Source organism: Lissotriton vulgaris, chromosome 3_1, assembly GCF_964263255.1.
Source record: "Lissotriton vulgaris chromosome 3_1, aLisVul1.2, whole genome shotgun sequence".
Classification (NCBI taxonomy): domain Eukaryota; kingdom Metazoa; phylum Chordata; class Amphibia; order Caudata; family Salamandridae; genus Lissotriton; species Lissotriton vulgaris.
The window spans coordinates 422,891,152-422,916,079 of NC_141689.1; the positions used below are offsets into that span (position 1 = coordinate 422,891,152).

General features: G+C 54.2%; 1 protein-coding gene across 1 annotated transcript in view; it reads left to right on the plus strand.

Moving 5' to 3' along the window:
- Positions 1–24,928, plus strand: part of MTREX (Mtr4 exosome RNA helicase) — a 751,215-nt gene that overhangs the window by 231,907 nt on the left and 494,380 nt on the right. Inside the window, exon 8 of the mRNA XM_086960637.1 lies at positions 5,653–5,777. Coding sequence (XP_086816763.1) covers positions 5,653–5,777 — 125 coding nt within the window. The remainder of the gene's footprint in view (positions 1–5,652; positions 5,778–24,928) is intronic.

The window sequence follows — 24,928 nt, forward strand, 5'->3', positions numbered from 1 at the left end:
GGGGCGCTTTTACAAACTAAAGTAAAAAAAATATGCGGTTGCGTTTGACGCTGTAAAAAAGACCTAACCGCCAATGTGGCGTGTCATGCTTTGAAGAAAAAAAATGAAGCCCTATTAAAGAGCGTGTATTGCCTTATGCAGACCAGGAAAAGCATTAAACAAAATAGTGCTCGGAGGCTGTCCTCATGGGAGGTTACAAATGAAGATAAGGCGGTACGAAGGAGGGACTCAGAAGCCTATTAGCGAATTAGAAGTCCGCTTTTACCAAGGACAATGACAATGACACAAGCCAATGAAAAATATGGTTGGAGAGTGGGCAGATCTTCAAGTACATATCTCATTACAGCATGCCTTGCAGAGCAGCCCATGTGCTGCCCAGGCTCAGACTAAAAAGAGCACGAGAAAAGAGACTACTACAAGTGGAGAGTTACGGAACCTACCACTAGATGGCAGAATAACGCATAGCTTGTGAATCCAGAAAATTTGTGAAGCTGCAAAACTTCTCCTGGTAACCATTTCGACATGAGACCTTACCCCATACTCTGCTGCAACTGGGTTTCTCAAATTTGCTAAAATCACTGGTATGAGCACCTAGATTTTTCAGAAGCTTTGTCATTTTATTGAATGCCACAGGCCAGCTCCCTACTCTGAAAATTGTTCCTGCTCAAGACTTCAAATGCAGTTCAATCAATATCTTGGCACAGTCCAATATTGAAGGGTGTGGTCAAGGTAGGGATATTTACAAACGAGTGCTACTTTTACATAAAGAAAATTATCATCCGCTTCATGTCCTTTATTGATAAGTGAGTCTTGAAATTTAGTTGTCCTATTTGTGTTTCTAAAATGTTTGGGAAGCACTGTCCTAGTTTATATATATATATATATATATATATTGTTACCCTGGTTCTTTGCTTCTGTTTTTTACAATTCCCACCAGATACCGACAGGGTTTACACAATGAATCCTCTCAAGCGCCTCCACAAGGAGGTGGAGTCTCCTACACATAGCTGCCAAGGTTTCAGATTGCTATGTGTGACATTTTCATAATTTCAGTGCTTTTATGAGTGACATTTCAACGACTATGAGTGACACTTTCTCGCTAGCAAAATCAAGCAATGAAGACGAGGGAATCATGTAAATATTGAAAAGTACACCCATTTGAGAATAGCTACTAAAGTTTCAGATTGATTGTGTGACATTTTCATAGATTCAGTGGATTTAAGATTGTCAGGCAAAGACTAAATATGTAACACAGAGTGGCAATTTCTTGCAATCAAAATAATGGAATGAAGTCAATGGAAATTGCCAAAAAGCAGAGAGTAACCTTATTTGAGCAACAAGAAGTCGAACTCTGCAGCAGATGCGTTTAAAGCTAATATTTAATTTATAAACAATCAGCACCCTCCACCCCAGACTTTTCAGTACCACAATGCGCCCCTGAGTCTGAGCGTGATCCCCTAACGTCTGCCTCCACCCCTCCTAAGCAGCAAGTGCAAATACGTACCCTCTCAAGTACAGTGCGCCAGGCCACAGAATGTTGGGAGAGTGAGACAGAGCCTCCCAACCTGAGTTCTGGTCTCAAACCCCAGTCTGACCCCCGCAAAGCAGACACAGAACTGCCTAAAGTTCAAGTTCAAGTTCAAAAATTTGTATAGGGCACTACTCACCCATAGGGTCTCAAGGCGCTTGTGGGAGGGGGTGCATTATTTATCGAATAGCCAGGTTTTAAGTTCCTTTCTGAAGGAAATGTGGTTCTGTGTGAGGCGGAGGTGAGTGGGGAGAGTTCCATGTCTTGGCTGCCAGGTAGGAGAAGGATCTTCCTCCCATGGTGGATCTGTGGATGCGCGGAACTGTGGCAAGCACTTGGTTGGAGGATCTTAGTTGGCGGGTGGGTGTGTAGAAGGACAGTTGTGAGTTGAGGCATTCGGGTCCTAGTTTGTAGAGGGCCTTGTGAGCGTGGGTGAGGAGACGGAACGTTATTCTCTTGTTGACGGGAAGCCAGTGGAGGTCTTACAGGTGGCCGGTAATGTGAGCTTGGCGTGGGATGTCCAATATGAGTCTGGCAGATGCGTTTTGGATGCGTTGGAGTTTTTTCTGTAATTTGGCTGTGGTTCCGGCGTAGAGGGTGTTTCCATAGTCCAGTCGGCTAGTGACCAGTGCGTGGGATGATGTTGAGGTTGTGTTGTCGCGCGATGGATGTGAGGGGACTCATGTAAACGTTGAAGAGGGTGGGACTGAGTGAAGATCCTTGTGGGACTCCGCAGATGACTTCGGTGGCCTCTGATTTGAATGGGGGGAGTCGGACTCTCTGGGTTCTCCCTGCGAGGAACGAGATGATCCAGTCCAAGGCTTTTCCTTGTATTCCGACGTTGCTGAGGCGTTGTATGAGGGTGCTATGACAGACTGTGTCGAAGGCGGCAGAGAGGTCAAGTAGGATGAGGGCAACTGTTTCTCCGTTGTCCAGAAGCGTTCGGATGTCATATGTCGCTGCAATGAGGGCGGTTTCGGTGCTGTGTTTGGCTCGAAATCCGGATTGTGAGGGGTCGAGGGAGTTGTTGGATTTAAGGAAGGTGGCGAGCTGGCTATTAACGGCTTTCTCAATGACTTTGGCAGGGAATGGGAGGAGGGAGATGGGGCGGTAGTTCTTCAGTTCAGAGGGGTCAGCTGTGGGTTTCTTCAGGAGGGCACTGAGTTCGGCGTGTTTCCAGCTTTCTGGGAAGGTAGCGGAGTTGAAGGAGCAGTTGATGACATCACGGAGATGGGGTGCGATGATGGAGTCTGCTTTGTTGAAGATGTGGTGGGGACAGGGGTCAGTTGGGGAACCTGAATGGATGGAGTTCATTAGGCGGATGGTGTCTTCAGTAGTGATTGGGTTCCAGGCACTAAGGTTGTTAGAGAGCGGTTCGGGTTTGGAAGTGGGTGGGGTGGGCTGTTCTTTTGAAATGTTCTTAAAGCTGTTATGTATGTCGGCGATTTTGTTGTAGAAGAAAGAGGATAAAGAGTCTCAGAGGTCTTGGGAGGGAGTAATGTCGTTAGAGGCTGCAGTGGGGTTGGTAAATTCTTCTAAGAGAAGTCTCCAGGGTAGGACAAGATGGGAGAAGCACATAGTGTCCCCCAACCAGGCCTAGACCCTCTAACATCCCCTGCCCTTGTTCCAACCGCCAAAAGTATGACAGACAGGGCATTGCGGTGTCTCGGGCCGTAAGCACCCTTCTCATCCCTCCTCCCTGCCGAGAAAACATGTGGGAGAGCAGGCTCATTTAGGCTGCACTGATCCCCCACCCACAGGACCCCAAATGTCATCCTTCTATCACTCTCATCCCCATGATTTTTTTGCCCTTCTCTGAGCAGGTGGATTTGTTCCCCTTTTCGTGGAAAAATACATGGAAAAAAGGCCCGGCATTACTGGGTCCGTGCGATCTTTCCACATTCCAGGTGGTAAACAACTTTTCTGCTTTCAATGATTTTTAAACAGGCAGTGCCTGACTGGTGTGTGTGAGATTCGAGGCAGCTGGCAGCTCAGGCCTCAACGAGCGAGCCACCGCCCCCCCTATTTGTCTTACTTGGAGGTCCAGGTGGCTGTCGGGCTGTGTTCTCAGTGAGTTCTGGTGACTGCTGCAACCGTGACGCACTCTCTCTAAACCGGCACGGAATTATACATTATTATACTTGAAATTATCTAGTTGCGGGTGAGCGGCTATTAAAGGTCACAAAAGGGATGGTGCGAGCTGCAGCGCGGAGGGCCTAGTACATTGGGCGGCTGGCCCGGCTGCAAATAAGTGACCTGCCAGCCTTAGAACACAAACTCTCCACGCGCACAGGGACGTCCTCATGGCGCCACGCCGTTCACACGTTTTTTTGACGCTGCACGCAATTTAACTGGAAGGCTGTGAGGTAAGGCAGAATATATGACTAACAGTGACTCAGCCGCATGGCGCCACGGGAATCCTGGTTAGAGATTCATTGTAGCTAGCAGCAGGAAGCCTACGGGAGCAGCAATTCAGTACAGGCCGACCTCAGCGCGCCGCCAGCCAGCTGAGCTGCCACATACACACACACTTTGCAGCACTTCAGTCACAGTGATAGCTGGGACACTGCATAATGCGTGACAAAGCATTTCAGTGCGGTGATGCGGAGCACCTCACTGAAATGCGTTAGTGTCACATCTGATGCGTGATACTTGGCAGGACTGCCTACAGAACATGCTGTGGAAGAGAGTCCCCTCTCAGTAAGGAAGCTGTGTGTGCGCGCGCCAAGGAATTCCTGGTAGGCAAGAAATGAGGAAAGGGGAAGGAGGCCAAATTGTTGACTGGGGTGCCTCCGTTTTCTTTACACAGAAAAAATCGAAATGGTGACTTTACAGTCCATTATGCCTTTTCTGCAACTGGAAGACTAATCAACTTCCAGTAAGGAAAGTGCAGTTCAAGTATCATTGTTCGATGGTGGGGAATTCTCACTTTCAGCTCAAAGTGCTTTGCTTTGGCTTGGCATGTAATATTAGGATTTTAATTGAGTGCATTACCATATTAGCAGCTCATTTCCAGAGGAGAGGCGTTAACTGTGCGTACCTCTGCATCTGGAGGCTGTTAGTGCCCTTGAGGACCAAAGCTATCCAAGCTTTGGTAGTCTGCCCCAACTCCCTCTCACCCCGTCCCCTCTTCCCCACCGAGCTACACTGGACGTAGAAAAGATGATGCTCTTTCCTTTAGTGGAGAGGTGCCTTTTATTTCAGAAGATGATTTTGGAAAACCCAATAAAGCCATTCCTGTTTAGTAAGAGGGCCTCTCTGGCCATATGCACTTAAGCATTTTCACATCTATTACACTTGGCTGCACATGTGACGATTGTGTGATCATACTTAACTAGGTTGTTCATAGAACGAAAGAAAAACTTTAAAAAAGCCTTTTACAGAATAAGGCACCTAATTAAACCTTACATTTCCACCTTCCGAACTATCGTAACGTTTATTCCCAAAATTACTGTGTCCGATGTCCAGTCTGTTTTCCCACACACAAGACCAAATACCAAAATATACAGTATTTGAACTTCACTACAATGATTACTACCAAGCATACTATCGTTCACAAACTTATGAGGAGGTTGTTGCAAAAGCAAACTGGCCACTAGCAAAAACCTAAGTAACCATTCAGCAGTTCCAGTTTTACATTTATCCAATACTAGGTTTATGATTGGCTGTGTTTTACTTTTGCCGCATTGGAAGACAATGATCATGCATAAATGGGTGGGTTGTCCTTTGAGTAATACTTGAGTAACACTGCTTTATGCTGAATGGACCCTTATTTGAACATGTTGCTTAACAATGAACACGGCAACTAGCGTGGTTTAAGAGAATGTGTCAAGTAAGGAGTGACTATCTTTAAGACATTCGACTAAAGGACTGCTCAACTTGTAGCAAAAATAGGCAATACTATATCAAACAAAAACTTTAGTGTGCTTAATGGGTAAAAAAGGAACCGTCAATAAAGATTATTTTGGATTGCAGCATTCTTGAAAGAGATGCCTGCTCATCCAGATTTTAATGTGAAAATGCCTCACCCCCTTGTAATTAATGGGTATATTGCAAGTGTCGGTACTCTGGGTGATACATTTTGCCTTTTTATTTAATGACTTGTCTGCATTTTTGATTTTCAGAGCGTGGTGTTGTGTGGGAAGAAACCATTATCTTGCTTCCTGACAATGTGCACTATGTGTTTCTTTCTGCTACTATCCCAAACGCCCGCCAGTTTGCTGAATGGATTTGTCATCTTCATAAACAGGTACAAATGATTGACTGTAGTTTCTCCTTATGTAACACGGTGCGTTTTGCAGCTTCTGTGAAATTGTGTATAAAGCTTCATAAAATTGCTTTGTATGTATCCTTTATTAAATATTTATGCATTGTAACTGAGGTTCACCTAACCCTTCCAATAGAAACTATGAATCAGAAGATATTGCCAAAGTTATACAAAGAAGGAAATATGGGATGTAAGTGCTAGTCAAGTGACAGACTCAATCAGTGCAGTAGACAATGGCCTTGTTACTGTTAGTTTCTAAACACTGACGTACAGACGTGCAGCTGTAGTCCAGGCCAGCTAGGTGTAAATTAAGGCAAAATATCAGGGTTGACATGCACCTGGGCGATAGGATAAATGTGTCTCACTACCTTGAGCAAGCCAGTAAGGTCTAATGTTGAGCAACTGACCTGGCTGGTGGCAGACTCAGAAATACATTTTCAGGGAGGCTAGTTAAACTTTAATGTATTAGATATTTTCGAATTAAATACCTACAATGATTTGTGAAGTGTTATTGGATGAGAGAAATGTTTGAGGTGAATTGCTGCTAAATGCAAGGCTTTAAACAAGAATGTTTACAGTTGGTGTTTGGAGCCTGTGTTTGGTCTAATATCTAGGCCTCTTGATATCTATGTAGGAAGGTGAAGGAGTGAGGAGAAGAAGGTTGAAAAGGTTTTTGGTGGGAAAGTATAGGATCTTGTTCAGAGGGTAGAAGGGGTGTTGTGGCCAACCCACTAGTACACTGTTGCAATGTTTCCTAATAATACAGTCCATTAATTGTGTAACTTGGTCAAAAGCTGTGACAGACTACTGCAAGATTTTAACTAATATTCAGAATAAACACTGTGATTTTTTAAAAACGACATGAACTCTTCACAGAACATAACTTGTGGATGTGTCGATTCTTAAAAATGGTTAAAAAGAAGAAAAGTAGATTTTCCTTTCTTTTAAAAAAAATTACCTCCGATTCTCCTGGTAATGTATTGCAAAGCATAGGAGCTTCTTACTGTAGCATTATATCCAAAATCGTCTCTATGCTCATCTCTTAAGCCATTTGCATAGCAAAATAGCAAGTAGGCATGCAGAAGAGATTTAAATCAGGAGGAACACATTTTTTCTATGCAATGTTTGTTTTTTGGGGAAATTGATGTATATTATCATATGTTTACATTTTACAAACATGGAAAACTCCAGTCGTGTCATTCAGAACTCAAGTACTCTCAATAGCCACCCAATAAGCATAATCTTGGCTTAAATTCTTTCTTTTGAAAGCATAAATATAGTTGCAACTGGTCTATGCCATGCAGCTAGTTGGGACCAGCCTCATCTACTTTGTAATGCTTTTAAGCCCAAAGAAACAACTGATTTAGTAACTTTACAAAGATCAAGACCACTTGTGTGCAGTGCTTTCCTTAGATTGTCACAGTATCTAAACTTATATTTCCAAACCTTAGGAGCTAGATCAGTGGTTCCCAAACTTTTTTGACCCGTGGCTCCCTTGACCTAATTGGCAGTTGGTCGTGGCTCGCCGCCATTTTTTTACCGGTGCACACTTTGGGAACCACCAGTTTAGGCAATAAGAATACAACAAAGTGTATGGGCCTATGGGAGGCACCAGCTGATTATAGGGGATGAAAAGAGGCGCACTCCACTTACATTGTTTTTTTTGAGAAAATCTTGTCAAAACTAGTGTGACAAGGGTGCTACAAACTATGGTCGTGCGTTGGCTACACACTCAGTGAAAACAATAATGTTACAGGATACGCCCTGCATATAGTGTGCACTGTTCCTGCTGAACAATATGTTCTCAGTCTTAACTTTCTTATTATCTAAACAGGTTTTAACCACCATGAATCATGAATTCAAACATTTTTTTATATAGTGAGATTAGCAAGTAATCAATCACAAATAAATCTTTGTGTGCTCCATCATATTTACAACGATAACATTGTCCATCTGTGGACTTGAATCATACTATCCAACATTTATTTTTTTAATGCAACTAAATACTTCTCGTATCAAATACATGATTAATAATAACGTTAGCTGGATCCATCTACGTGTCTAAGTGGACGCCATAGAAATGCATATTATACCGACGGAAGCACATCAATAATTCAGGCAGTGTATCTCGGATTCTAGCTCCCCAGCTCTGTTGAAGCGTAAATTACAGGCGAACTAACGACTGAGTCGCGGGATAGCTATAAAATTGACTCCTATACTTGTGGGCCAGACCGCACGTTGTAAATACTACAGGTAATATTCTGTTTAATTGAGTTGTCACGTTTTTGTCTTATGGCCGTGAAACAGAGCATGACAGGACAGGACTGTATTGTAGATAACTGTCTCGTTGTGACTGACCCCATGGCCTGTTATGTTGACTGGATTTCCCTGCTCTGGAGAGGTTTTGTTTTTATGAGTAAAAGAACTTCCATAAAGGTTCAGGCTTCCCCAGTAAAGGCCTTTATTATCTACATGATCACTATGCCTAGTAATAGTCGATAGTTTAATGCCATCAGCCATCACAAACTGCTTTAGTGCTCTTTCTGGCATGGGACTCTTTCATTTTAGAGCACCCTTTGGCAGTGTAGTTTCCTCCTGTCTCATATGCCTTTGCAGTCCGACCAGAGCTTTCGTAGGGTGAAACAAATGTGCTATTTATTCTAGCAATAAGAACGTTATTGAACATTATTGTTAGTAGTTATTCATGAGCTCATTGCTGCCAAAGAGCTTTGGCCATAAAGAACTCATCACAGAAACACTTTGACTAAACGGCTATAATGAACGGTTTTCAGTTGTTTCCTGAAGGTGAACAGAAATGGCTCGGCGCATAGTTGAAAAGTAAGGGAATGCCAGAGCCTGAGTACTGCTATAGAAAAAGCCCTGGCCTTCCTTCACACATTTGAGTCGAAAAAGGTACAAAAAATCGATTGGATGATCGTGTTTCATACATTAGAATACCGTGTGAGTTATGCCCTGGAAAAGGAGGGAAACCTACTTATGGAACGCATATCTGAGCACCTTAACCAGTGCTGGAAATGGAGAAAGAAATTACTCGGGGTACCCAAGTGGCTCACACAGGTGAGCCACGCTCCTGGAGCGCGGCTGGGTGCTTCACGGAGTCGTTGGCCTCCTGGATTTCGCCTCGGGCTGATGAGCGCAGCTCTTAATTGAGCCTTTGAAATGCAGAGGGCGAGGGGCTGGGATCACGTTACCTGGCAGCGCAAAGAAGGAGGAGGCCCACATCCTGAGCAGCGGCACGGCGCCCCTGGCTTCTCATCACGGCGCACCAGGGTGCCGCGGCGCACCAGGGTGCCGCGGCGCACACTTTGGGAACCACTGAAGCTTATACACGTCAACGTCTACATGAGTCCCCTCGCCACCATCGCACGCCAGCTCAACCTCAACATCATCTCCAATGCCGACGACACCCAGCTGATCCTCTCCCTCACCAACGACCCCGCCACCGCCAGGGCCAACCTACACGAAGGGATGAAAAAGGTAGCCGAATGGATGAAGAACAGCCACCTGAAACTGAACTCGGACAAGACGGAAGTCCTCATCCTGGGATCCTCACCCTCCGCCTGGGACGACTCCTGGTGGCCTCCCGCCCTAGGCAGCGCACCCAAACCAACAGACCACGCACGCAACCTGGGCTTCATCTTGGACTCCTCCCTCTCCATGACCAGACAAGTCAACGCCGTCTCCTCGTCGTGCTTCAACATCCTTCGCATGCTGCTCAAGATCTTCCGGTGGATCCCCACCGAGACCAGGAAGACGGTCACCCAGGCCCTTGTCACCAGCCGACTGGACTACGGCAACTCCCTCTACGCTGGAACCACCGCCAAACTCCAGAAGAGACTCCAGCGGATCCAGAAGGCCTCAGCTCGACTCATCCTGGACATCCCCCGTCGCAGCCACATCTCCGGACACCTGAAAGACCTGCACTGGCTCCCGGTCAACAAGAGAATCACCTTCCGCCTCCTCACCCACGCGGAGCCCCACACAGACACGGAGCCCCACACAGACACGGAGCCCCACACAGACACGGAGCCCCACACAGACACGGAGCCCCACACAGACACGGAGCCCCACACAGACACGGAGCCCCACACAGACACGGAGCCCCACACAGACACGGAGCCCCACACAGACACGGAGCCCCACACAGACACGGAGCCCCACACAGACACGGAGCCCCACACAGACACGGAGCCCCACACAGACACGGAGCCCCACACAGACACGGAGCCCCACACAGACACGGAGCCCCACACAGACACGGAGCCCCACACAGACACGGAGCCCCACACAGACACGGAGCCCCACACAGACACGGAGCCCCACACAGACACGGAGCCCCACACAGACACGGAGCCCCACACAGACACGGAGCCCCACACAGACACGGAGCCCCACACAGACACGGAGCCCCACACAGACACGGAGCCCCACACAGACACGGAGCCCCACACAGACACGGAGCCCCACACAGACACGGAGCCCCACACAGACACGGAGCCCCACACAGACACGGAGCCCCACACAGACACGGAGCCCCACACAGACACGGAGCCCCACACAGACACGGAGCCCCACACAGACACGGAGCCCCACACAGACACGGAGCCCCACACAGACACGGAGCCCCACACAGACACGGAGCCCCACACAGACACGGAGCCCCACACAGACACGGAGCCCCACACAGACACGGAGCCCCACACAGACACGGAGCCCCACACAGACACGGAGCCCCACACAGACACGGAGCCCCACACAGACACGGAGCCCCACACAGACACGGAGCCCCACACAGACACGGAGCCCCACACAGACACGGAGCCCCACACAGACACGGAGCCCCACACAGACACGGAGCCCCACACAGACACGGAGCCCCACACAGACACGGAGCCCCACACAGACACGGAGCCCCACACAGACACGGAGCCCCACACAGACACGGAGCCCCACACAGACACGGAGCCCCACACAGACACGGAGCCCCACACAGACACGGAGCCCCACACAGACACGGAGCCCCACACAGACACGGAGCCCCACACAGACACGGAGCCCCACACAGACACGGAGCCCCACACAGACACGGAGCCCCACACAGACACGGAGCCCCACACAGACACGGAGCCCCACACAGACACGGAGCCCCACACAGACACGGAGCCCCACACAGACACGGAGCCCCACACAGACACGGAGCCCCACACAGACACGGAGCCCCACACAGACACGGAGCCCCACACAGACACGGAGCCCCACACAGACACGGAGCCCCACACAGACACACACAGACACGGAGCCCCACACAGACACGGAGCCCCACACAGACACACACAGACACAGACACACACAGACACACAGACACACAGACACGGAGCCCCACACACACAGACACACAGACACGGAGCCCCACACACACAGACACACAGACACGGAGCCCCACACACACAGACACACACACACACAGACACACAGACACAGACACACACAGACACACAGACACAGACACACAGACACACAGACACAGACACAGACACAGAGAGACACACACACACACACACACACACACACAGACACAGAGAGACACACACACACACACACACACACACACAGACAGAGAGACACACACACACACACACACACACACACAGACACAGAGAGACACACACACACACACACACACACACACAGACACAGATCTGTTGCCTAGGAACAAGGCAACGCTTGCGTGCCAACAGCGTCCTCGAGGGGAGTTAACTTGCTTCAACCGGCTCAGTCCATATTGGATTGCCGATCACAGAGCCACACAGAGCCACAGAGCCACACACAGCCACAGCAACACACAGCCACACACCCACACACACAGCCACACACCCACACACACAGCCACACACACACACACACACAGCCACACACACAGCCACACACACACAGCCACACACACACACACAGAGCCACACACACACAGCCACACACACACACAGAGCCACACACACACACAGAGCCACATACACACACAGCCACACACACACAGCCACACACACACAGCCACACACACACAGCCACACACACACACAGCCACACACACAGAGCCGCACACACACACAGAGCCCCACACACAGGCAGAGAGCCCCACACACAGCCCCACACACAGGCAGAGAGCCCCACACACACACGGAGCCCCGCACACACACGGAGCCCCGCACAGACACGGAGCCCCGCACAGGCACGGAGCCCCGCACAGGCACGGAGCCCCGCACAGGCACGGAGCCCCGCACAGGCACGGAGCCCCGCACAGGCACGGAGCCCCGCACAGGCACGGAGCCCCGCACAGGCACGGAGCCCCGCACAGGCACACACACTGCCACACGCACGCAGCCACACGCACGGCCACACGCATGCAGCCACACGCACAGACATAGGACACACGCACTGACAGAGGCACACGCACGCACTGACAGAGGCACACACGCACACGCACGCACTGACAGGCACACACGCACGCACTGACGGAGGCACACACACGCACGCACTGACGGAGGCGCACACACGCACGCACTGACGGAGGCACACGCACGCACGCACTGACGGAGGCACACGCACGCACTGACAGAGGCATACACACGCACACACACGCACTGACAGAGGACACACGCACGCACTGACAGAGGCACGCACACGCACGCACTGACAGAGGCACGCACACGCACGCACTGACAGAGGCACGCACACGCACGCACTGACAGAGGCACGCACACGCACGCACTGACAGAGGCACGCACGCACTGACAGAGGCACGCACACGCACGCACTGACAGAGGCACGCACACGCACACGCACGCACTGACCGGCACACACACGCACTGACAGGCACACACACGCACACACACGCACACGCGCGCACTGACAGGCACACGCACGCACTGACAGAGGCACACACACACACGCACGCACTGACAGAGGCACACACACGCACGCACTGACAGAGGCACACACACGCACGCACTGACAGAGGCACACACACGCACGCACTGACAGAAGCACACACACACGCACGCACTGACAGAGGCACACACACACGCACACGCACGCACTGACAGAGGCGCACACACGCACGCACTGACAGAGGCACACACACGCACGCACTGACAGAGGCACACACACGCACGCACTGACAGAGGCACGCACACGCACGCACTGACAGAGGCACGCACACGCACGCACTGACAGAGGCAAGCACATGCACGCACTGACAGAGGCACGCACATGCACGCACTGACAGAGGCACGCACACGCACGCACTGACAGAGGCACGCACACGCACGCACTGACAGAGACACGCACGCACTGACAGAGGCACACACACGCGCACGCACTGACAGAGGCACGCACACGCACGCACTGACAGAGGCACGCACACGCACGCACTGACAGAGGCACGCACACGCACGCACTGACAGAGGCACGCACACGCACGCACTGACAGAGGCACACACACGCACACGCACGCACTGACAGGCACACACACGCACGCACTGACCGGCACACGCACGCACTGACAGGCACACACACGCGCGCACTGACAGGCACACGCACGCACTGACAGAGGCACACACACGCACGCACTGACAGAGGCACACGCACGCACTGACAGAGGCACACACACGCACGCACTGACAGAAGCACACACACACGCACGCACTGACAGAGGCACACACACGCACTGACAGAGGCACACACACGCACACACACGCACTGACAGAGGCACGCGCACGCACTGACAGAGGCACGCGCACGCACTGACAGAGGCACGCGCACGCACTGACAGAGGCACGCACATGCACGCACTGACAGAGGCACGCACATGCACGCACTGACAGAGGCACGCACATGCACGCACTGACAGGCACGCACACGCACGCACTGACAGGCACGCACACGCACGCACTGACAGACACGCACGCACTGACAGAGGCACACACACGCGCACGCACTGACAGAGGCACGCACACGCACGCACTGACAGGCACACGCACGCACTGACAGAGGCACGCACACGCACGCACTGACAGAGGCACGCACGCACTGACAGGCACACACACGCACACGCACGCACTGACAGGCACACACACACACGCACACGCACGCACTGACAGGCACACACACGCACGCACTGACCGGCACACACACGCACGCACACACACGCACGCACTGACCGGCACACACACGCACGCACTGACCGGCACACACACGCACGCACTGACAGGCACACACACGCACACGCACGCACTGACCGGCACACACACGCACGCACTGACCGGCACACACACGCACACGCACGCACTGACAGAGGCACACACACGCACGCACTGACGGAGGCACACGCACGCAGTGACGGAGGCACATGCACGCACTGACTGAGGCACACGCACGCACTGACAGAGGCATACACACGCACACGCACGCACTGACAGAGGCACACACACGCACACGCACGCACTGACAGAGGACACACGCACGCACTGACAGAGGACACACGCACGCACTGACGGAGGCACACGCACGCAGTGACGGAGGCACACGCACGCACGCACTGACAGAGGCACACGCACGCACTGACAGAGGCACACGCACGCACTGACAGAGGCACACGCACGCACTGACAGAGGCACACGCACGCACTGACAGAGGCGCACACACGCACGCACTGACAGAGGCGCACACACGCACGCACTGACAGAGGCGCACACACGCACGCACTGACAGAGGCGCACACACGCACGCACTGACGGAGGCGCACACACGCACGCACTGACGGAGGCGCACACACGCACGCACTGACGGAGGCACACACACGCACGCACTGACGGAGGCACGCACACGCACGCACTGACAGAGGCACACGCACGCACTGACAGAGGCACACACACGCACGCACTGACAGAGGCACACACACGCACACGCACGCACTGACAGAGGCACACACACGCACACGCACGCACTGACAGGCACACACACGCACACGCACGCACTGACCGGCACACACACGCACGCACTGACCGGCACACACACGCACACGCACGCACTGACAGAGGCACACACACGCACGCACTGACAGGCACGCACACGCACGCACTGACAGAGGCACACACACGCACGCACTGACAGAGGCACACACACGCACGCACTGACAGAGGCACGCACACGCACGCACTGACAGAGGCACGCACACGCACGCACTGACAGAGGCACGCACACGCACGCACTGACAGAGGCACGCACACGCACGCACTGACAGAGGCACGCACATGCACGCACTGACCGAGGCACACACACGCACACGCACGCACTGACAGAGGCACACACACGCACGCACTGACAGAGGCACACACACGCACACGCACGCACTGACAGAGGCACGCACACGCACGCACTGACAGAGGCACGCACACCCACGCACTGACAGAGGCACGCACACGCACGCACTGACAGAGGCACGCACATGCACGCACTGACAGAGGCACACACACGCACGCACTGACAGAGGCACACACACGCACGCACTGACAGGCACACACACGCACACACTGACAGAGGCACACACATGCACACGCACGCACTGACAGAGGCACGCACACGCACGCACTGACAGAGGCACGCACACGCACGCACTGACAGAGGCACGCACACGCACGCACTGACAGGCACGCACACGCACGCACTGACAGGCACGCACACGCACGCACTGACAGAGGCACGCACACGCACGCACTGACAGAGGACACACGCACGCACTGACAGAGGACACACGCACGCACTGACGGAGGCACACACACGCGCACGCACTGACAGAGGCACACACACGCACGCACTGACAGAGGCACGCACACGCACGCACTGACAGAGGCACGCACACGCACGCACTGACAGAGGCACGCACACGCACGCACTGACAGAGGCACGCACACGCACGCACTGACAGAGGCACGCACACGCACGCACTGACAGAGGCACGCACACGCACGCACTGACAGAGGCACGCACACGCACGCACTGACAGAGGCACGCACACGCACGCACTGACAGAGGCACGCACACGCACGCACTGACAGAGGCACGCACACGCACGCACTGACAGAGGCACGCACACGCACGCACTGACAGAGGCACGCACACGCACGCACTGACAGAGGCACGCACGCACACGCATGCACTGACAGAGGCACGCACACGCACGCACTGACAGAGGCACGCTGTTAGACGGACCGGGAGGGTCGGCCGAGTATAAGGGGAGAGGTCTCCAGGGAGAGCCGTCTCCAGCGATCGTACAGACAAGTAACTTCCCCCCCACAGACGGACACCACACAAGGATAAGGTTAAACGATACTTTATCAGCAATTCTTTGAGTACGGTCAAATGATACAAGGAGGTCTGGACTCAGGGGTCCCCTCGGTTCGGGTCTCTGGTGGGGAAAAGGGGTAGCGGGACAGTCTTGTTACCAATTGGGTGGATGGATAGCTCTCAATCCTCGAGCTCGGCGTTCTAGATGGTCGGGCCGCGGCGGAGCCAGCAGGTCCCGAGATGGTTGAAGGTAGCGACGGTCCGCGGCGGAGCCGGCAGGTCCCGATGAAGATGGTGGTACAAACGGTCCGCGGCCACGCCAGCAGGTCCCGACGACGATGAAGGTTACGAAGGTTGCGGCAGCGCCAGCAGGCAAGACGATAGTTCACAAGGTAGGGCTACGGCAGCGCCAGTAGTCCGTCAAGGATGAGTTCTTCTCTGCGTCTCTCGACTCCAGGATACAACTGCCTTCCTGCTCTGGAGCTGCCTCAGTTATAGGGCTGTTGCCCTTTGATGTCCGGACCCTCGCACTTGGAGGTCGGGGGGTCCAGGATGGGGGAGTCCAGACACCCAGCAGGGGGGTGGAGCCAGCGCCCGGGGAGGCTGGGGGCGAGCGGTACCTGGCGGGGGAGAGCCATCGACACCTCTTTCTCCCATTGACCTGCCAAGTAGTCCGCTCACCTCCTGGGTGGATGGTGGTGCCGGGATGTCTGAGGCCTGGCCAGGCCCAGGGTTAGGGTCGATCGGAGGCCACGCGGCCTCGTGGTGCAGTGTCCAAGATGGCGGGGATCGGGCCCAAGAGGTCGAGATGTTCAGAGGCAGGGGTCCCGGAGGGGACGGAAAACGTGGAGTGGGGGTGTGTAACACTGGAGGGACCGGGCTCGGGCCTGGTCGGGCAGAGGGGGAGCGGGCCCTTCATGTGGCCTGTCCAACAGGGCCTGTCAACCTTTTATACCCTCAAAAGGGCCCACAGAGTCCCGGCCAGGCGCCCGGCACCGGGGTGTCCACCACGGCTGGTGGTGGCCCGATTGCTTCATTTCAGGGACAGGGATGTGCCACTGCAGAAGGCATGCATAGAGGGCCCCTACATCGTTAACAGTAAAGTCTCCCTCTTTCTGTACTACACTCTGGAAGCACAAAGGAAGCTGCCCCATTCCTGTAGGTCAAGAAGGCATGAAGGAGGATGGTCCCCAGTACTCCCTGATGTTCCCGGCCCGGTTGCAGATCACCTTGGATGGTAATACTCACTTTTGTGCATCCCGAATGAGGCCTGGAACTGGATCGAGACCTACAAGATCAGGCACCCCCGGCACGCAGGTCCTCAATTCAAGTTGAGGAAAATGGCACAACTAAGAAAGCGCCCCCGAAGACGCTACCTTAGAGGAACTCCTAAAAAACCGATTGCGTTGCAAACCGAGAAAGAGAGGGCTGAAGCCCTACAGGCGACGGTGGTGCTTATGCAGGGCGAAAGCCCCTCCCCAGTGATGGAGGCCCACTCCTCGAGGGATACTGGGGGACATCGCCTCCGCCTCCTGCAGTGACAGTGTAAAATTGTCAGTGGCGACTCCAGGGACGACTGATGAAGTCATCTAAAGCTGCTTGGGCTTTGGGGTGTTCCTGACCCCCTGGTGTGTTGCTGAACTGTTGATGGCAGACTCTGGTTTTGAGATGTCCTGTTCTTGTGGGGCCGGCGTGCTCCGAACAGTTTGTGCGTCAGAACTATGTCTCCTGCTGTTCACCCCCCCCCCCCCCCCCCCCCTTTAGTGCCTTACTGGGGTAGGGCCTCACTAAAGGCTATGTTCCACAAGCTGTTTGTGCTACTGACATTTGTCAGGCTTCCCTGGGGTCAGGGAGTGGTTCAACATGGGGATTTATTTATTGATATTTTTTGTTTGGTTGTTTGAAGAGGAGGGCGGTTGTGCATGCATGAGGGAACAAGTGGGGCAGGGGTCTCCCTTATGTTGCTGTGGGATGGATTCCTGTAGAAATGGCAGGTACACCTAACACTGAGGTTCCTCACATGGAACCTCAGTGGCATGAGAACAATGGCCAAGCGCCACAACATTTACTCTTACCTGCGGCGCAGGGATGTGCACATTGCATTCCTCCAGGAGACACATTCTAACAAGGAGGAGGCCGCCGGAAAGTTGAAGAAGAGGTGGTGGGGTCAGATTTTCGCGACCACCCTCTTGCCTTCTTGGGTTGATCTGGGTGAGGTCTGGGGTTCCCTTCCCTCTTGAACACTTATGGCTTGACACTGAGGGACGGTATGTCCTGCTCACGGGGAGACTAGCAGGGCAAGAGGTGACGCTAGAAAATGTGTATGCACCTAACCTGAACCAAGTCAGCTTCCTGGAGTCCTTCTCCGCCTCCCTGGCTCACTGCTTGACGGGTTCTATAATCCTGGGGGGTGACTTTAACTGTGTGGCGGCTGTTGCTGTAAAACATTTGCATCCTCCTCTACCGGGGACTCGGCCACATCGCACAGCATTGGGTTTTCGGAGCTGGATATCCCATTGGGGCCTTGAAGACGTTTGGAGACTGCAGCATGAGGGAGACAGGGAGTAGTACTCCTTTTCGCCGGCCCACAGGTTCACACTAGGCTCGACACGTTTCTCTGTTCCCCGGCCTTTAAAGGTTCAGTTTCCCATTCCAAATATCTGGCGCACACTCGATCGCATCATAGACCACTACTCCTGTTACACTAATTACCGGGGCGGCATCCTCTGATCCCTACATGGAAACTGAACCTATTGTGTCTTGACGATGGCCCCTTCTTGGCCTCCTTGCTGGCATTGGTCGAAGCATACTTCCCTATCAATGCCAACACAGCCTCCTCTTCCCAGGTGGAGTGGGAGGCGTTCAAAGTGGTTATGCAGGTCCACTTCGTGGTTCAGGAGTGTAGGGCTCACAGGGAGATTAGCCAGGAACTCCTAGATCTGGAGGGGACCATCCGTAGACTAGACAATGTCCAGGATGCGGATGATGTGGCCCGGGTGTCCTTATAGGAAGCACAGGCATGTTATAATGAAGCGTTGGGCAGGCTGAGGTGTTACAACTATAAGGACTACTTAGAGTGCAAAGGGAGGAGGGGAGGGTGGGTCGATTGTTAGCGCGATTAATTAAGCCTGATTTGGGGGAGAACCTGTTACCCGGCTTGGTTTAGACTCTGGGAACGCGGTGCCCGACCCAGATGCCATTAATGACGCCTCCTTAACGTATTATGAGCAGTTTTATGAGGTCCTGACCACGGCCCCCTTGTCTGATATACAACAATTTCAAGGCCCTCTGCCACTCCATACCTTGGAGGCGGATGCACAGGAAGACTGTGGACCTAATCACCTTGCAGTAATTCAGGGCCACCATAGCGGTGTTGGCGCCTGGGAAGACACCCGAGCCTGATTGCCCCCCGGCCGAGTTCTTTCAGCGGTGTACTAACACAATGGCCTCGCGCCTGGTGGCGTTGTTTACGGAGGCATACGAGGGTGGGGGGGCGGGGCGGGGGGGGGGGTTGCCCGACTCCACCCTGACCGCTCCTGTGATCCCGCTCCATAAGTCTAAGGCACCAGACGCTGGAGTGAGGGACTATCTGCCTCTTTCCATGTTCAACCTGGACTTCAAGATCGTGAGCAAGGAGTTGGCGGGCAGACTGCTCCTTCACTTGACGTCCCTGATCCACCCGCACCAAAACTGGTTTATCCCCTCCCTCAATACCTACTATAATCTCCGCAGGCTCTACTCCGTACTGTACCATTTGGATGTGCCATGTGGATGCATCAGCCCTCGGGCAGGCTGCGGTTTTGTCTGTCGAACTGGAGAAGGCGTTCCACAGGGTGAGCTCGTAGTACCTTTTTGAGGTGATGCTACAAGTGGGTCTGGGAGATGATTGGGTGCGGTGAGTATGGCTTCTTTATGCCTCGCCCACTGCGTGAGTCAAGACAGGCCAAACTATATCTAGGCTGTATAGGATTTCTCTAGGGTCCCGGCGGGGATGTCCCCTTTCCCCAGTCCTAGTTGCCCTGTCCGTTGAACCACTAGTACACCGGTTCAGCCGGGGGGAGGGGGAGTATTGAGTAAGAGACTGACCTTGTGTGGGCGACAGTACCACATCTCTCTATATGCGGATGATTTGTTGTTATACCTTACGGAGGCAATTGGAGGTGCTGATGAGGCTCTACATATCCTGGATGACTTTGGTCTGCTTTCAGGCCTCAAGGATGATAAATCCAAGTCATATCTGTTTCCCATAGCTGAGCCTATGCCCAGACCTGAGGCGCTGCCTGTCGACACTCTTTGGGCACAGCACACCTTTAAATACTTGGGCATGCATATTTTTCATGACCTAGAAGATCTAAAGGGCGGGAACCTCGGAAGGGTGCTGCGTTCCCTTCGCTCCTGTGTTCATTTCTGGGACACGTTACAACTATCCATCATGGCCCGGATCACACTGTCCAAAATGGTTATGCTGCCCTGGCTGTTGTACTTTTTCGTTTATCTCCAGGTTTTAATGCAGAGAAGCTGGTTTTGCCCTCTGCATGCTCTTCTGCGGGAACTCGTCTGGGGTGACGGTCGCCCAAGGGTGTTCCTGAACTCCACAGCGCCCCATGTCGGAGGGAGTACTAGGGGTGCCGAATTTAGAATTTTACATGCCAGCCGCCCAGATACAGTGGTTAGCACAGTGGGCGGAGGGTGTGAATGGGGAGAGAACATGCCTGACTGACCCGGCATTCAGTTCAGGACTGGTGACTGTGAAGGTACTGCTGCCGGCTACACCCGCCCCTTGCTACACCCTACTGCCTTTGTTGGACAGGCCACATGAAGGGCCGCTCTCCCCCGGCCCAACCAGGCCTGAGCCCAGTCCCGCAAGTACCACACACCACCATTGCACGTCCTCCGTCCCCTCAGGGACCCCTGCCCTCGAGCCTGCCGACCTCGTGGGTCCGATCCACTGCCGGCCCACGCGCCCAGCCTGGGGCGCCATCTTGGACACTCCACCACGAGGCCGCCTGGCCCCCGATCGACCTCAACCCTGGGCCTGGCCCGGCCTCAGACATTCCGGCACCACCCTCCACCCAGGAGGTGAGCGGGCTACTTGGCACGTCAATGGGAGAAAGAGGTGCCGATGGCTCTCCCCCACCAAGTGCCGCTCGCCCATCGCCTCCCCGGGCGCTGGCTCCACCCCCCTGCTGGGTGTCTGGACTCCCCCATCCCGGACCTCCCGACCTCCAAGTGCGAGGGTCCGGACATCAAAGCCCGCCAGCCCTATAACTGGGGCAGCTCCAGAGCAGGAAGGCAGTTGTATCTTGGAGTCGAGAGACGTAAAGAGGAACTCATCCTGGACGGACTACTGGCGCTGCCATAGCTCTGTCCTGTGCACCATCGTCCTGCCTGTTGGCGCTGCCACAGCTGTCGTAACCTTCATCCTTCATCGTCGTCGGGATCTGCTGGCGTGGCCGCGGACCGTTGTAACCGTCATCTTCCACCGGGACCTGCAGGCTCCGCCGCGGACCGTCGTCCTTCCTTCATCCATCTCGGGACCTGCTTGGCTCCTCCACGGCCCGATCATCTAGAACGCCGAGCTCGAGGATTGAGAGCTATTTTGTACTCATTGGTAACTAAGACTGTCCCGCTACCCCTTTCCTAAACCAGAGACTAGAACCGAGGGGACCCCTGAGTCCGGACCTCCTTGTATCCATCATCGTAACCTAAGAATTGCATATAAAGTCTCGTTAACCTTCAACCTTGTGTGGTGTCCGTCTGTGGGGGGGAAGTTACTTATCTGTACAGTCGTTGGAGACGGCTCTCCCTGGAGACCTCTCCCCGTAACCTCGGCCGACCCTCCCGGTCCGTCTAACATTGGTGGCCAGCGGCGCGATCCGAATCACCGCATAAACGTACAGAGAGTAGCTCACCCCACGACGAAGTCACAATGACCACGAAAGAGAGCGGATCAACCGAGAAATTCCAAATGGAGAAATTGGAGGAGTACAACCATCGTGAACTTAAACAATTCTGCATCGAACTGGGTATCGCTACCACCGGACTGAGTACAAAGGACGATTTTAAGCATGCCCTAGAATCTTGGGCAGAAACCGGGGCTGCCGGAACCCCTGATCAAAGCACCGTAGAGAAAACGACCACGGCCCCGGAAGGGCAAAGAACGGGTCTCTCGCAAGGCGAGATCCAGGAAAGAGAAAGGACCCGACTACACGAACTAGAAATGGCCCGACTTAAAATGGACGTTGAACTTAAGTTGGCCGAACAAAAAATCAACTTAGAGCACCTGCGTCTCCGAGAAGAAAGAGAGGAGAAACAGAGACAAAGGGAGCTCGAGGAAAAAAAACTAGCGTACGAACACGAACGAAACCTAGCCGAGATCAACCTACGCAAGCAGAATAAAGAAGCAGGGGTGCCCGAGCGACCCCCCACCCCAGGGGCCACAGACAAAAAGGTACACATCCCCAAGGATGTTGTCCGAGAATACTTCAGAGAGGACGACATCCAGCAATGGTTTAAAGCCTATGAAATCGCTATGACTGCACACCGGATCGATAGAAGCGACTGGGGAGCCGGTCTCTGGGGAAGATTCCTCAATGAGGGCCGCGACACCCTACTACAGCTCCCGGACCACCAGATGACCTCCTACGACCATATGAAAGCGGCCCTCCTCACCCGCTATGGTCTCACACCCGAGATGTACCGTCAGAGGTTCCGAGACTGCACCCGCATCCCGGGTACAACTTGGGTGGACTATGTAACATACTTTAGCCGAGCCTTCGAGGGCTGGATCCGAGGAAGCAACGTCACGACCTACGAGCAACTATTTAACCTGATGGTATGGGAGCATCTGTCGAACAATTGCTTCATTGAACTCCGCCAACACCTCCTCGACAGCAAGTTAACGGATCCCCGGCAGCTCGCAGCCGAAGCTGACCGGTGGGAGATCACCAGAGTGGGCCGGAATGGGTCCTACGAACAGAACCGGAACAACAATGGTCAGCACCGACCCAGAGGAGGAGGAGGGGGCCAAGGGCGAGGAAGAGACAACGCCCCGGTCGCCCCCGCTACCAACACCACCCCCCCGGCCACCCGGGGCAGCACCCCAGCGCGACCGGGGTACAGAGCCAATGTCACGTGTCACCGATGTCAACGAGTCGGCCACTATGCGAACGACCCAAACTGCCCGCAGTACCAGAGCCCGAGACCCCGCCAAGTGGCCGCTGCAGCCCTAGGGGAAGAACAGATCTCCGAGGAACAGGAAGAGTACGAACAAGAGCATCAAGAGTGGGAGCCAGCCGCCATGACTCTAGCCTGCTTAGGGGGGAAAGACATGGTCCCGCGGGTCCCCCTACCCGCTAACACCCAGAAGTACAGCCAATGGGTGAGCATCAATGGACACCAGGCCGAAGCCCTTCGTGACACCGGGGCCAGTGTAACAGCCGTCCGCTGTCACCTGGTGGCCCCAGAACAGTATCTACCGAACATTCTCTGCCCTGTACGATCAGCCGATAACTCGGAGAGCCTGTGTCGGATGGCCTGCGTCCCCTTCGAATGGGGGGGGGTCTCCGGCATGTTGAAAGTGACGGTCCGAGACGATGCCCCCGTAGACTGCCTCCTGGGCAATGACCTGGAAAGCTCTCCGTGGGCCGCCGTGGAGCGAAAGGAGCACCTGGGGATGTTGGGCGTCCCAGACTGGGCGTGCGTCACCACCCGTTCCATGGCCGCCCGTGCCAACCACCAGCCAGAAGAACCCGAATGGCCGGCGCCACCGCCTCCGGTCGCCCCGGCCGAAAACACCGACCGTAACCTTCCCGCCGAACCAGCTCAACCTACCGACCTCGCTAACCTCGACCAGTGGCCTCAAGAAGGGGGGCCCACGCAAGAACAATTTCGCAAAGAACAGAAGACCTGTCCCTCCCTCGAGGGACTCCGCCAGCAAGCGCTCGCCCAAAGCGCAGGGGATACCCCCGGAACTCATTGGGTCTACTGGGACAATGATCTGCTGTACAGCGAGCAAAGAATCGCCGAGCTGGGGAGCAACCGAGTACTAGTGGTACCCCTCTGTTTCAGAGACTTCCTGTTAAACCTGGCCCACGATGTCCCCCTGGCAGGACATCTGGGACAAGATAAAACCTACAGTCGCCTAGTGACCCACTTCTTCTGGCCCAAAATGAGAAACGATGTGCACCAGCATTGCCGATCTTGCCCCACGTGCCAAGCCAGTGGGAAGAGCGGCCGCAAACTAAAGGCTCCCCTGCAACCTTTTCCCGTGGTCACTACCCCGTTTGAGAGAGTCGGAATAGACATTGTGGGGCCCTTGGACCCACGCACCAAACAAGGCCATCGATTCATCCTGGTGCTAGTGGACCACGCCACCCGCTACCCTGAGGCTGTTCCTCTGCGAACTGTGACAGCCCCGGTGGTCGGCCGGGCCCTGATGGGGATCTTCTCCCGTGTGGGCTTCCCCCGAGAAGTCGTCAGCGACAGAGGCACGAACTTTATTTCCAAATACATGAAGTCCCTCTGGCAACAGTGCGGGGTCACCTACAGATTCACAACCCCCTATCACCCTCAAGGGAACGGACTCGTTGAGCGGTTCAACCGCACGCTAAAGGGAATGATCGGGGGGTTGGAAGAGCCCCTCCGTCGCCAGTGGGATGTGCTGCTGCCGTGCCTCCTCTTCGCATATCGAGAAGTCCCCCAGAAATCCCTGGGCTTCAGCCCCTTTGAACTGCTATATGGACACCCAGTGCGAGGGCCGCTCAGTCTCG